The 15,727-nt window shown below is 36.7% G+C and overlaps 1 protein-coding gene across 4 annotated transcripts; it reads right to left on the bottom strand.

The window, feature by feature from the left end:
* Positions 1–3,678: 3,678 nt before the first annotated feature.
* Positions 3,679–13,919, bottom strand: LOC148873785 (RNA-binding (RRM/RBD/RNP motifs) family protein). Of its 4 annotated transcripts, none has more exons than XM_088949742.1 (2): positions 12,400–13,857; positions 3,679–4,428 (listed from the first exon to the last, which is right to left on the bottom strand). In XM_088949742.1, exon 1 carries the CDS (start codon positions 13,715–13,717, stop codon positions 12,401–12,403), a length of 1,317 nt encoding a protein of 438 aa, XP_088805868.1. In that variant the 5' UTR covers positions 13,718–13,857; the 3' UTR covers positions 3,679–4,428; position 12,400. The 4 variants fall into 4 exon arrangements, with proteins under 4 accessions (XP_088805868.1, XP_088805884.1, XP_088805876.1 ...); XM_088949758.1 differs by having other exon boundaries at positions 3,679–4,263; XM_088949750.1 differs by having other exon boundaries at positions 3,679–4,254.
* Between the last annotated feature and the right edge of the window lie 1,808 nt (positions 13,920–15,727).

Below are 15,727 nucleotides of genomic sequence, written 5' to 3'. Positions count from 1 at the left end.
GGCCTATGTCTGAGATGGAGACATGAAAATGGATACGGGACCCACCAAAAGAAGTTCTGGATTGGACATGTTCTAGTTTGGAAGTTAGGGACAGAAGCCAAGCATCAGCTATAGAAACTTTTTCTCAGTTCTACGACACCGTCCAAACCCCGTACGGCCCTTTATTAGGGTATATATATATATATATATATGATCAGGTCAGATATGGAATTAATGGATGCAGTTAAGTCCAAACACAGCCCAATTGGAAAGCTTTTTAGACTTCTAAGTTTAATGTAGAGTGGCTGTTACTTTAAATCCTCATTCATAAATCGGGGTAGGTAAATCGGTCAGCACAAGACTTTGCATTTATTTTTTAGTATTGGTGAGTCTTCCGAAAAGTAACCGAGTATATCAGTTGTTTGGATAAAGTAAATAACTTTTGTGCTATCAATAGAATTGCTAAGATATGATGGGACAATATTGTCTCATGAATAATGATATTTTTATAAATAATCTATACACAGTTATTATTTAATTTTACCTGAAGATTAAAAAATATATTAATAATTATACTTACCTAGATAAGAAAATATTTGTGGAGAATAAGTGCATTTACCTAAATAAATAACCTCCAAAAAAAACAAATGAGACCTAACCCAATAAGAAATAAATGGAATGTGGATTTAGGAAAGCTAATATAGTTATATGGTGGAGACATCCAATCTAATGAAGAGTTAGATCACCATCAATTCATCCCATTTCTTGACCTATCTTTTTTAATAAACAACAAATAAGTAAAAACATAAAAATGATTGTTTTTTTGTTAATTTAACTTGTTACTACCTAGCTCTAGCTACATGCTATGGTCTTCATTTAATAAATAGTGCAGCAAAGAACCAAAAAAAGAAAAAAGGTAAAATCAACTTAAGCCATTTCTATACAAAATGTGTAGTTTGAAGCCCAACTTTGTTTGTGTTGGTACATTATCAAGATTCTTTCTCTTTGTAACTTTTATATGCTTAGGAAACTACAAAATACAAATCTTATGGAACGGCCCATACAAATCTTAAAATTCTCGTGAAATTTATAAATAAATGTTTTTTATGATACTTTTTGGTTCTATGTTACTAGAAAGACATTGGATGGTCAAATTTAAACACTAAGGACCATGGATAACGTTGCTTCAGGGCTCTTGAGAGGAGATGAAGGTTGAGATCTTTCGGTAGGTGTTTGGCATTGGTACGGAAAATACTACACCATTTTCTCATAAAAATGGTGCTGGGCATGTGTGAATTATAAGCACCGTTTTCTCATTGGAGGCAGTGCTGCTTGCCACATAGGCTGTTTTTTTGGGAAAATAAAATTAGTTTTGTTTAATACCAGTGTTATAGAATTATTGGTCAATTATCCAATGTCCAAAATGATGTCACATCATTGTACCACTGGCAGCAATGACCTGTCTTTTGTGAAAACAATTGCTTCAAACCACATCATTGCTCAAATAAGAGGACGTTTTCTAAAACACTGCTTTTTTTTTTTTTATGTGGTGTAGATGTGGCACCATTTTCTCAAAAAATGGCATTAATGCCAAACACCCACTCAATTTTTATACTTAAGAGTACAAATAGTACGTGGCACAGCTATTATTAGTTACACATGTTTTCATCACAATCATGGCAAAGCTATATCAAACGGTACAATATTTTTGTAAAAGGGAAACAATAAAACAAGTTCAATATTTTTGTAAAGGGAAAACAATCAGTACTGAGGCATTGGCATGTAGAGGTGAGTGGTCTAGCCACTACGGTTTTAACACAAAGGCCATGGTTTCAGGATGAATGGCAAGAGAAATAAATTGTGTTTATCCAAGGAACTGGATAAATGTGTGGGTTTCTATTTCTTCCTCACTAAAAAGCCCTCACCCTCTTCACACCCCATCACAATCACACATCAAGAACATTTCCCATACTTGTATGATTTCATTCCAGATGTTCCATATACATAATTAGAAGTGTTATTAGGTGGGTGTGACTTTGTGAGGACTAGATATGTTCATGGGCTAGCCCGGCCTACTCTAAGTTAGGCTTGGAGCCTTGGACATGAATTTAGACCCATGAGCTCAGGCTTGGACCTAAAACAATAGACCCAACATTTTTTGGGCCAGGCTCATGCTTTCTCAAAAATACTTCGCCCAAGAGCGAGCCAACTTGATAATAAATAGTATAACAAAAAATATATGTTTTATATAATTTAAATATATAATATGTTATTTTATTTGTTTCCCTTCTCTTTTTTCAAGCTACAATGAGATTTTTTATATTTTTGGGTTTTGAGGTCTTTTAATATAAATAAAACAATTTTCTACTGGATAAAAAAAGAAAAAAAACATTGTTTTCCAAATTTTCTAGCCAGGTTTTAGTTTTTACACGAGTGCCAAGCTCAGGTTCAACAACATGCCATCTTTAATTTGTAAGCAATGGTACCCATTGGATCCCCGATAGCCAAATTTCCAATGTTACAAGTATTACGCTTTTCAAACATTGAAAACACAAATAGCTCAAATTAATAACGGTTGTAACTGTTATACCTAAAAACGCTAAGGTGGCACTCATGTAGGATGTGTTTCATTGCAACGTGAATTTTTTTGCATTGATGCAAAACCATGGTTGTGCATATTATTTTGGTGCAAATTATATTTTGTTTTTATTTCAAATCTTACGTTATATTATCCCATACATTTATACTAACATCATTTTAAGATCTTAAAATTGCAACAGTATCTGCTTCAAAATGTCTGACGGCCTTGACCACATATTAACATCGTTTTAAGATCGACAATCTCTGGTGAGGGGATTGGCAAATACTTGGTTAAAACTTAGAAGAAATTCTCACGTGCATTTTACCACTCAGATCTTTCTTTGGTCGGTAGTCTTGCTATCAGAAACCACAAAACTTGGTTTGCACATGTGCGGCTTGTTTGGAGGCTTGTAATGTTCCCGATGAGCAATTGCTGTAGCAATTGAGAGCAGATCGAATGTCGAGCTCCCAAAAACCACCAAGTGTAATAAAAGCCATTGGTTTATGTTCCTCATAGGTGGTAATAATAGTTGCTATTTACACAAGTGGTGAATTTCAAATCACCTTACATGCATATTATTTTTACAGAAGCAACAAAGCCATTTGACTGTTTAGATTTCAGGTTTGACCAAACCACTTAGGTTCAAACTGGTCAAACCAACTTGAACTATCTAATTTGATCATCTTCGAGCTAATCACATCAAAAGTGGTTAAACCATTCAGATCCGAATCAATCTAATAAAACCAGAACAAACCAATTCAATCAATGGCAGATTGGCTTGGACTAACCCATATCAGGTTTGTGCACAAGTTTGGGACCAAACCTATTGGCCCAAAGCGGGTCAAGAAATAAATCAATCCAATATGGATTTCGGTTGTATTGCACATATATGAGCGAAACCAAACGATCCATACTATGTCAGGTTCAGGCTGGCCAGTAGCCCCAAGGTGATCAGGTCTATTCATATTTAGACGAAGTTGAGCCGGTCCTAACTCAGGTCAAGTTGATTTGGATTTGTCCATTTTGGGTGGTGTGTTGGTTCAAGACAACTAATTTAGTCAATCATGAATAGAAAATTAATGCATTAATTACAAATTATTTCAATCAAATGAAGAACATTAAAAGAAAATGTCTAAGAAATTAATATTTGTATTGGTTAACCCAATGGTTATCTACAACCCAATCCAACCCAACCCATTTAAATTGATCCAATGGGTGGTCAACCCACTTCCAACCCACCAAAGTAAATGGGCAGGCTGGGTGAAAAATTGCCAACCTTGCATGGTACAAACATAAATAAACAAGAAAAAATAAAAAGCAGCAAGTTTTCTGAATTTTAAGATACATACAAAAAAACCCCAATGTTGTCCATTTCTACAGGTTGTTTATATGGATGGTATTGACCTGCTACCATTAAAGGAGCGTGAGCTCTAATAACATACATTGCTATAGACTGATCTCAAACGTTGAGGAAGAGAGAAGTTTAAAGAGAGCATAACACTAGCAAGATCCCAATTCCCAAATGCTGTTGTAAGTTTAGCCACTCGCTAGTCGCTTCTTAAGGTAAGTGGTACTCTACTGTAAAGTCTCATCCACAACTTCAATTTCGAATCTTTTATCCAAACTCCAATTCCTCCGAAGGGCTTGCATGATAAATGATTTGTTGGAGAGGAAAGTCAACACGCTAGTGAAACCTGTTGTCCCTGTGTTGTCCATCAAAGCAACATATATCTCCAGAAAGGTAAATTTACAAAACCTATGATGACTGCTAACAACTAAAGATAGAGCAGGTAACTCCTCTCTAGTTTTATGCTCATAGGACATGGCCACCGAACCCTTCTCGATGCATCTCCAAAGCTCAAGCACCTCTATAAACCACATCCTGACACTCATTTTCAGTTCTCGGAATGTATTTAAGTAGATTGGGTGTTTTTTTTATGATAAAAACATAGATTGGGCATTAAGCATTTAAAAGCACAAGATTAGGTAGCAAAAACGCATAGGTACGACATTAAACATTAAACAACACCAGGCGCAAGTTGTAACGGCAATCAACACCCCATGGGCCATGACATCAATGACAGCATCGTCAGACATCAAAGACACAAGACAATCAAGTTTTATTACAAGGATCGATATCAAAATCCAATTATTAAACGCATGAGATAATGTAATTATTTTTGTTCGTATACGACGGTATACTGCTATACATAAAAGCAATGTTCTGCTATATTCAATGTACTAGTCAAGCTGGACTGGAAAACTTTATTATACAAATATCAAAGTCAGTTCATTATAAACAGTCTTTTTTTTAATCATTTTTGGATTCATTTATATTTTATAAAGTTAATAAGTACATAATTTCAAAGTCCAATTCTGATCCACTCAATGTAGAACTAGCAATTGGATTGGTGGGTCGGATTGGGGTTGCGTCAAGACACTTCGGATTAACGAGAACACTATTATACATGCCCAATTTCCCACTCCACGAGGATGGCATTACACATGAAATAATATGCTTTCCATGAAAATAGCCAACTATTTTAATTTTTCAAGCCCATGTGTATGTAGAAAAACGACAAAAGAATAAAAAAAAATTGTTTGGGTATTTGAAGAATTTAAAGGAAAAAAGGAGGAAAAAAACAAACATAACAAATTTAACAAGAAACATGCCAGTATGCCACAAACAACCATTCCTGTTTACCAGATTCCCTTTAAAAGCATCCTATACCTGGCTGCCCATCCTGCTAATTCTCTCCCCTTTACTTCAATACTAGTTATTTGCTTTTCTTTAGTTTTAGTAATATCAAACCTCAACATAGATAGATATAGGCAAAAGGGAGAAAGAGAAGCAGAACAAGAGAAATCACGACGGCATAACTAAATTACACTACGCTAGTAAACTCTTTTTTGTTGATATAGTTAGAACACTACCACTAAATCACAAATTCTTCGTACAGAAGATTTCCCAGAAATAATTTGAACCATTTTGAACTCTCTCCTACACCTGCTCTAAAGAATATGCTTCTATCCCTGGCTGCACAAACCTCTTGGACACCACCAATTCAAATTAGTATAGAATTTGCAGCAATTACCCAAACAGTACCAAAAACAACACCTTCCTTGAATATTATTGATGCACCCAACTAGAACCATCTAGGCAAAAACACTTCAACGAGAAAAACTATAAATAATAAATATCAAAATAAAAGTACGAAAATAAATACCAAGCTGACAAATTCTGATAAACAAGCTCCACTGCGGATAAAAATATCAGCAATGATGCACTATGAAAGATTAAAACCCATGGCATGGAACCACAGATGGCAACGCAGACACAACTTCAACAGTCATCATCATCATCATCCAAGCCTTATCCCAACTATATGGGGTCGGCAACAACTTCAACAACATAATTAACAATAAAAAGTTAGAAATAGAAAATAAGTAGCATAACGCGCCAAATTAGTTGAATATATTTACCATTGCATCAAACACAAAGTGTCCTCGTAAGGATCACCGACTACCAGGATCCTGATAATATTTCAAGAGTAATATCTAACGGTTAATAAAATAAGCAACAGAGATCTTTTGGCACCCAAATAGAAACCCACCAATATTGAATGCAGAGCACCAACAATGCATATGTATCATTTCAGGGCAAAGAGCAAGCAACAAAAATTTCCAGGAGATATCAATAAACAATGTTAGTATTTTACCAATTAGAAATCCAAACAAACCAAAGAAGGCATACAGCCCCAGCACTAATATTAAATATCTTGAGTAAAAACTAGTCCAGTTCCATCAATGCTGACTAACAGCCATCAAAATAACCCACATCCAAGAGGCTCTAAGTAGAGGTGGCGACAAAAGCACATAAACCATTTCATCAAACCAGAGATTACATTGTCTGCATTCACCACAACCATTTAAAGCATTTGCGCCCAAGAAGCTGTCGTACACCTGAATCAAACACCCATTCACAACTCAATCCATCAATCACAATCTAACATACAGAACAGACTTCATGCAAGCATAATGTCAAAGGAATGCAGAAGGCAAATATCTATTGAACAAGCACAGAGAAATCCAACATTACACATCTAACATGCATAGCAGATTTTGCTAACATAAATGGGAGAAACTAATGAACAAGCAAAACCAACTCCAGTATTTTCCTGATAATCTAACATGCCTAGCTAACAAACAAAAAACATGATTAATACAAATTTAACATCCACAACAGATTTAAGCAAAATACCCAAAGAGAGGGAATTGAAAAGGCAAAGAAACATGTTCATTCCGTATTAAACATACAGAACAAATTCCAGGCTAGCATAAAAAAATGAAAGTATATTATGAAGCAAATGTCAAGTTTGCCTGAAATAAGAAACACAAAAAACTAACATATAATGTGGAAACACAAAAAACTAACATATAGTGATAAACTTGGAGTGACTATAAACAGTAACAGAAAATAGCTAGCAGGTAAAAAACATTATTTCCAATCAATCAATTCTGATAATGAGAATATAGCACTACAGCCAAAGTATCTCTCTAGTTAGTGAAAAAGACAGCAAGTTAGGGCACATATGCAATGTGAATACAAAAAATGTGTTGTAATGTATATGTTATTAAATCAAAAGATGAAAGTTAAGGTTTCACTCATATACAGGCAGGCAAATCTGGATTTGCTCCTCACACCAACCTCACAGCACATCACAAACATGCATTGGGAAAATCTCCCCATGAATGACATACAAGTATGATAGCTGTTCCTGATGTGCGGCTGCAAGTGCTGTGAGGTTGGTATGAGAAGCGGTCTGAGAAACAAATCAGGAATTCCAGACAGGCATGTTTAAATGCAAAATACAGATGTATAGATTATTGTGAAGAGACCATAGACTTAAAGAATGAATGCAAGCATATACAACAACATGCAACAATATCAGTGCCAATCAAATAGATTGAAGGAAATCCAAATCACCATCAACACTTCAACAGATTCAAAAATCGTCAACAATCAGGAAAGAACTTTGCTATATCACTGTAATGGACTCTAGGAACGAGCCATCCACACTGTGGAGCTTACTTCTGATTTACCAAAAACTATTAGCCTTAAATTATGAGTTTCAGAAGGTTGCATATTGATGGTTTGCTGTAGTTAAGGTGACTAGACAACAGCTAGGCATTTTTGTGTGGAAAGGAAATTTGATGCCTAGGCATAGATTAGGCATCACCAAGAAATGAAGGGCCATTATCTAATAAGCAACCTGGCGTCTTGGGAGGGGTAAACGGGAAACAGACCTTACCTCTCTCCATTTTTTTCACAAAACAAACCGCTTTCAGACTTTACCATTGTACCAAATAATGGTTCTTTCCCAGGCAATAGAAATGATAAGTAAATATAATGCATACTTTAGATTGTAACCAAGGCCCCGTTTGCTTTCCGGTAAGTTACTTACCCAGGCAAATGCAGTTACTTGGGTAAGTTTTTCCTGGGAAACACTTACCCGGGTGAGTGCATTTACCCATGTTCTTTTATTTGTCATGTAAATAAGGCAATGATCATTTTGGCCATAAAAATCCATTATTAAAAAAGGCATTTTTGTCCCATTCAAGTGTTGGCAACTTCCCCCCTAGGTGAGAAAGTTATTTACTCACCTAGGGGGTGGGTATCACTTACCCGAGTAAGTGATACCCAGGAAAATAAACTTTCCCTAAGTAAATGTAAACCAAAATCTCATTGACCAACTTTCCCCGTAAGTGATACCCAGGAAAATAAACTTTCCCTAAGTAAATGTAAACCAAAATCTCATTGACCAACTTTCCCCCCTCTCAAAATCCGAAAAAAGAATGCCCCCTAAATGTAAATGATAAGAAGTTGTTAAAGTACAATACTTTACCTACCAAAAAAAAAACTATAGAAGTACAATACATTCATATATAACTAAATGATATATTACAACATGTTTTCATGAAAAAAATAAAGAAGACTTAAATAATTCCCTAGTTCAAAGAAGTGCAACACGCAGACAAGCACAGGGATTAAGCACCCTCACTTTGAGCTCTAATACACTCGGCACAATTACTTGAGTACCCCCACCAAGACATTTATATGGTAGTTTATATACCACTTGTCAAGTCGATTAACCAAGGCAATAGGTTTACAAAAACACCTTGGTGGTTACAATGGGCAATGAGTTAACCACATTGATGGTCTAATAAAAGGCATCCCGGTGCACAAGGCTCCCGCCAATGCACAATGCAGGGTCTGTGGAGGGGCAGATGTATGCAGTCTTACCCTATACACAGAAAGGCTGTTTCAAACAATAATGGTCTAAAGATACCGCAAAAAGATATCATATTACCCATTATTGCCAGAACTGTAGTGAGGAGAGCTATAGACAGCACAGAAGCAATGGAGAAGGTGCATTAAGGCCTCTGTTCTGCACAATGCAAAACTTAACTGGAATTAATACCTCCAAAACTTAGACGCTTAAATATTCATCAGCAATTATCTTAAATGGGTTTTCACTTGCAGACAACCTTATTGATGGACTTAATATCAGCTCTATATTGAGGGAGATAAATGAAAGAGGAAAAATTTTGTTAAAGTGGAAGTCTTAAAACTCCTGCTGTAATCCTACTCCAACCAAAGAGGGCAAACCTCAGATTTTATCAGTCAAAATCAATATTTAATGAGGTGAATTATCAATCATCACATCATTAATTCCACCCTTTAGCCTCATCAAGTACTATTTCAAGTTTATGGTTCAAAAACCACACCTAAATACAAGGCACATTTTCATTATTCAATTTTCTTCTTCAGACTGTATATTTCCTTATCACTGAAACAATAATCTTATTATCTCAAATTGGTCCCATATCCATCTTGATTCCTTTATAGTTCGATGCTTCCTGCTCTCCTAATTCACCTTAGTTACTCTCCTACACATATGTTAATTCTTCAATCTTCCAATTTTCTGCTCCAGAACGATGAGTTATATAATTACTACTTTTAATATTACACTTCAATATTCAACTTGACTTCATTTAGTGCAGTGAATCCCCCTATAAAATTGGAAATGATTCAATATTGCAAGACAATAAACTAGCAAACCACTCATAAAAATACCTTTATTTTCTGTACAATAATAAGTGCCTATATTTTCCTTTGTCAGAAAAAGTATGCATACATGTTGAAAAGACAAACTATCAAGTCAGCCTTGAATAAGATGAAAGTGCTTTCCCAAAAACTGAAGTGCCAACTACTGAGGGTTGTAGAGAGACAAGAGAAGTAACATGTAGTGCAACTAGTCACAACAGACTTATAGCCAATGCAGTTGAATTGTTATTTTTTAGTGTTTCTTCTCTTTTATTCATAGTCACTGTTCCAAGAAAAAGGTGTAGGCATACTATAGTGCTAAATATATTATTGTGATTAAGCAAGAAATTTGAAATTATACTGTCAATATCCATTCATCCTATGCCTAATTACTAAAAAAAGGTTTAAAACCACTGCAAACATGACTAGTCTTCTGAAATACTTAGCACAATAACTAGAACTGGAACTTGAATTTGGACAAAAAAAATGGATTCATGAAAAGACAACTTATTTTACTCGTTGCAATTAAAGGTTTCCAAGTGTAGATTCTCTAAGGCACTTTACCATAGGTAGCACAATTCATATTTAAAAATAAGCATTTACAAACAACCAAACATAACCATAAACAAAAGGTGGGGAACAAACTGGTACACTAAACAAGGATCAATGAAATTAAGAATTTCATTGGTCAACTAATGAAGGCTAACATCACCCAGTACAAAGATTAGGAACATGTAGAGATTCCCAAAGCATGCAAACCTTGCTAAGTGACAATAGTTGTCCAGCTCACAAAAGAAATAGAGAGAAGGCAACCAAGACCATTGACCAAGCCCCCCCCCCCCCCCCCGCAACTCCACATCAATCATAGAATACATAATCCTTCCAATCCTTAGGTATAGTTTTCCTTGTTGGGAGGGATTTATAATAGGGTTGGGGCTGGCAGAATGTCACAACTTTTTTTGGTTTTTCCCATTTTTCTTGAGCCACAATGTTCGTACTTCATTGTATCCTAATATTTATTTTTAATAAATTTTCATTTTTTATGATAAAGCATGAACTGATTTCATCTATATAAACAAAGATGAACAATGAGAATCCAAAGGGGGGTAGATTTATCCCTAGAGTATAAAAATTACAATTGTGCCCAGTACAACTGCTCCCTATTTACCCCTAGCTTAGCTAAAGAGTCAGTGAACCCAATGAATTGCAATACACTAAAAATTTGTAATATCCTTTTGATATCATGTCTACACTCTACATAATATAACATCAACCCTATGCAATTCTGCACTATATTTTTTTACATTAGACCATTGATATCCTGTTCACACTTCACAGTTTAACATAATCATGGCGTTTCAAAAATGACTTTGTTGAGAGCCTTGAAGCAAGGATCACAAATTATTAGGAGCTTACAATACATTTATCATCGACTTGGCACAAGCACATTTTTGCTAAAAATACCTTCCACAAATTTAGAGAAGGACTTGAAGCACTAATGCCAAAACAAAGATTTAAAAGCAATTCACCATAGACAAAATCATAACAAAGACAAGCACAAAATCTGGCTTTATGAATCAAGAAACAGCTCAGAAGTGGGAAGGATTTATCATGTACAAATAGAAACATCATATACTGACAGAGAACCTCAGGATCTTGCAAAAGAACATTTTACAAGGAATGTAGCATGAATACAAAATTTTCATAGGGATAAGAATACGTGTATCATGACAGTAAACCCTAACTGCAAGAATTACTCAAGGAAGGCATAGTATATAGCCTACATGACAGCACTGAACCATCAATCAAGGAGTCAAGACAGCACTCTTTGTAACAGACTTGGTAGAAAATCAACGACATCAATTAACAAAATCACGACTGAATTTACAAAAATAAATCAAAGAAACTATCTATATGCACGCATATGTGAATGTATTTATGATTACATGGATATGTATATATCACCTCTTATAATATTTTCTACTAATAAAGCTAATCCACCCTTCAATGAAACTGAGCACTTCTTGTGTAAGCTAAGTTTAAAAATGAGAACACCAAAGAAAAAACTCTTTCTTCCACTCTGAAATGGCTCATTCAGATGGATCCCAGGGTCTGCAAATGATCAAGCAGATAACTTGGCAAAGAGAGGAGTCAATAAGAAAGTATCTATTTCAATTTTTCAACACCATTCAGCAGTACATTTTTAAGTAGATATAACTAATACAAGACAACCTCTCTATCTAAGAATCAAACCTGAGGAATAATAGTTAAAAATGAACATATACCTACAATTTGTAACTAATAGCACAAAATAGTGTCTTCAAAATTACTACCATAAAGGATCCTACATGTTCCATTTTGGAACCAACCACAAGAGTCGTTAATAGAAGCAATTATTAGCATGACGCTAATTGCTTAGAACACTTACTAAGTCCAACCCATGGGACTGGGACACCAGTGAAGACAATAACAAAGTGGGACTGGAAAACTAAAACAATGTAACTACTAATAAGCATGCAAGTATGCATCAATTATTCACTTTTAATGCCTCCTCCCTCGGCCCTTTACCAATCTTGAGAGAAACCATCATCAAGGAATCCAAAATAAAAATATACCGATATACCACGATAAATATGGTTAAAGTAGATCAGCTCAATCTTACTTTCTAGAATCTTACTAGTGCGACAGGAACTACAGTATAAAAAACAGCAAGATGGGAAAGTCGGGTTACCTCAGTAATAAGGAGGCATGCTCTGGTACATCCCACCAGGTGGAACTCTGGGTACAGGAGACGTCCCGGATGGTTGGTGATGCTGACCTGGGTATGCAGATGACGTTAAACCATAGTGCCCGCCCTCAGGATATCCCCCGGAAGGCATCCCAACTGAACTTGGGGGCAACCGATACAAAGACGACCCTCCAGCACTCAATCCACCGTACCCAGCCGAAGCAGGCCCTCCATACTGCGATGTACCATATGGGCCTCCCAACCCGGCACCATAACCACCGCTTCCACCCAATGAGGATGGAACCTGAGTCCCGACCGACGACAATCCTGGTGCACCGATAGAAGACTGCAAAGGCGAGTTCAGATGGTGATGATGGCCTAATGCTGGCGGACCCTGGGGGCCTCCGGAGAATCCCCCATAAGAAGAAAGGCCCGCTGGAGCACCCCCGTACTGAGATGTAAGAGAACCAGGCATGGAAGACGGAGGCGGCATGCCTAATCCATCTCCAGGAACTTCACCTGGAACCCCAGTTGGAGCCTGAACCCCTTGGGCTCCAACAGGAGCAGGCTGGCCAGGCTTTGCCTTCTTTCCTTCAATCGCCAATTTGCAAACCATCTGATGCCCGTCAATGGTCTTGGTAGGATCAACAAGTGAAGCCTTGGCAGCCTCGGCAGTCTTGTACACAAACAACGCGAACCCCCTTGACTTTCCGGTCTGCTTATCAAACCCTAATGGTCCTTCCTCTATCTCCCCGTACGACGAAAAGTGCGCCAAGAGTCGGTCCGCCGGCATATCAAACGGCACGTTCCCCACATAAATCTTCCGCAACGAGACATCAACGGCAGGTACGTTAGCGGTAGGCCCGGAGGTCCCAGCAGCAGCGAGCTGGGTGACTGTCATACGACCATCTATCTTCTTACTTGGTTCCTTCAAGGCGAGAAGAGCACCATCGATGTGCTTAAACGTGACGAAACCATAACCTTTACTCTTACCGGTGGCCTTATCGAGGATAACTACGGCCTCTTCTAAATCACCATACGTTGAAAATAAAGTACGCAATCCCTCAGTAGTAGTGTCCCAGCCGAGGCCGCGGATGAATAGCTTGCGCTGGGTTAGGTCACGATCTGCGATTGCTCGAACAGCGTCGAGGACATCCAAGTGGCGGACAGCGGCGTCCTGTAGGATGTCGAGGAGCTGCTCCTGCGTGAAAGGCTCGATAATTCTCCGCGCGTCCTCTAGTGTAAGCTTCGAACCTAAAGCGGCATCGGCGGCAACAGTGCCGTTCTCGTCGGCCTTTCGCTTCTTGGCAGAAAGATCCATGGATTCGAGCCTGAGTAGTCACAGAATAAACCCTAGAAAGAAACTACAGAAAAACCCTAGCCTACCCGGAAAGAGAGAGAAAGGACGAAGAACCGAGAAGAGGGTTCCTTATGTGAGGTAGCAATCGCCTTTGCGTTGCACGCTCGTTGATTTATATCGAGATTGAGATGGGATCGAGATAGGAGTCGTCAGCGACGAAATTACTTAAATGTACCATAAGATATCTGATAAATATTACGGAGAAGTACAAAAGCACACGATGGGGGCTTGGGTAAATTACAAAGATTCGCCTTTTATTATGGGGGTAAGTGACAAATACCTCATATACTATACTTTAATTTCTTAAAAAGGCCCCCTAAATTTTAGTCATTAGACAAAACCCCTCTGATAGTATGTTAGTTATCTATGAAAAAAATTCTCATCTAACTATTTAAAGTTTTGTAAATGCCTAAACTACCCTTTTTAATTTATTTTACCTTTTTTTTAATTTATAAAATCATCTTACTTTTTTAAACACCTAACAACTTAGGATTTATGAGGTCCACCTCTTTTCTTTCTTCTAAGTTCTATCATCACTAGAAACCCAACATTCATTTTCAAAGTTAAATACGATAAGGCTCACAACCTTTCTCCATTGCCAACACAACCTAGAACCATCGCAAAACACCAACCACCACCTGCTTCATTTGTAAGAATGTCATACCCTTTGCTAAGCCTATCTTGAGTCATTGCTTGGAATATCAGGTAAGTGTATTAATTCCTCTCCATGAAAATCCATTTTCTGATGACTTCGTCTTTTTCTAGCCACTACATTGGTTTGAAATACGACTAATTTGAGCCCCATAGAGCCTAACTTCCATCCTTCACCTAATTAAATGAATTACAGAAAAGGGAAGAGATGGATTTTCTTATTCTCCATGTCCTACTCATCTTTTTATAGCCACTGCTCTAGTCAGAAATACGATCAGTCTGAGCCCCACAGATCCTCTATCCTTCCTCTGATTAAATGAATTACAAAAAAGGGAAAAGATGATTTTTTCTTATTCTCCCTGTCCTACTCGAGAAAAGATGGATTAGATGCTTAGTCGAAATTAAATTTATCTTTCTTCGAATTTGGTGGAATTTCTCATGTTGGGACAGGTTGTAGTGATGAGTATTAGAAGTTCTTTTAGGTGGAAAAAATACCCAAAAACAAGGAAAATGTTAGAAGATAAAATTTGAGAACTTGATAAAATCTCTAGGGTGGTATGAATAATGCTATGCTAATTTCAGGAGCTAATCTTTGTCCCTCTTGATTTTGGTCGATTAATTAATCATTTTTTTCTTTTATAACTTTTCATACAATGCAACGAGGGTCTAGAAAACATAACAGGAAGTTAGCAAATAATCTATCTAAGATTGAAGATTAAAAGGGGGTTGATTATTCACTATTGAAATTGTGTTATTTTTTCCAACATTTTCCTAATCGTCTTGATGTTCTCGACGATTAGAGTTTTTTTACTAAGGGATTCATGACATTCAAAGTATTGTTCTTTACAGATGCCTATACAAACTATGGAGAAGCATAAATGGTTAGAAAATTTTCTTTTGGTCATATGTCAAGTAGTTGAGGGATTTGAATTCTTATGTGGAAATTTGAATCAGTGGTAAATTATGTCAGCATTTGACTAAAAAAACTGAGGTCATAACATGTCCTGCAACAAACTTTGTTATCACGTTTTTCCTAGGAATATCAATGTCTTGCAAGCTCTGATCATCAGTGATGTTAGTGGTGTCAATGTATCCTTTTTTATATTGCTTTGAAAGTAGGAAGAATGAATGGAGGAAGCTTCGTAGCTTTTGGTCGATTAACTACAAATACCCATTATTTAATAGTGAAAATTTTATTGCTTATATTTTGATATTTGCTCACACCAATCTTAAATATTCTAATCTCTCCACATAAGACCATACCATATAATGTCATATACCCACAATGTCACAATTGTCTTTACTTTACTAACTAGACCA

The sequence above is a fragment of the Nelumbo lutea genome, chromosome 1, assembly GCF_056320005.1.
Source record: "Nelumbo lutea isolate HS-2025 chromosome 1, American lotus-T2T, whole genome shotgun sequence".
In the NCBI taxonomy this organism is placed as follows: Eukaryota; Viridiplantae; Streptophyta; class Magnoliopsida; order Proteales; family Nelumbonaceae; genus Nelumbo; species Nelumbo lutea.
The sequence above is the reverse complement of the archived record's forward strand: the minus strand, read 5'-3'. Positions and strand labels throughout refer to the sequence as shown.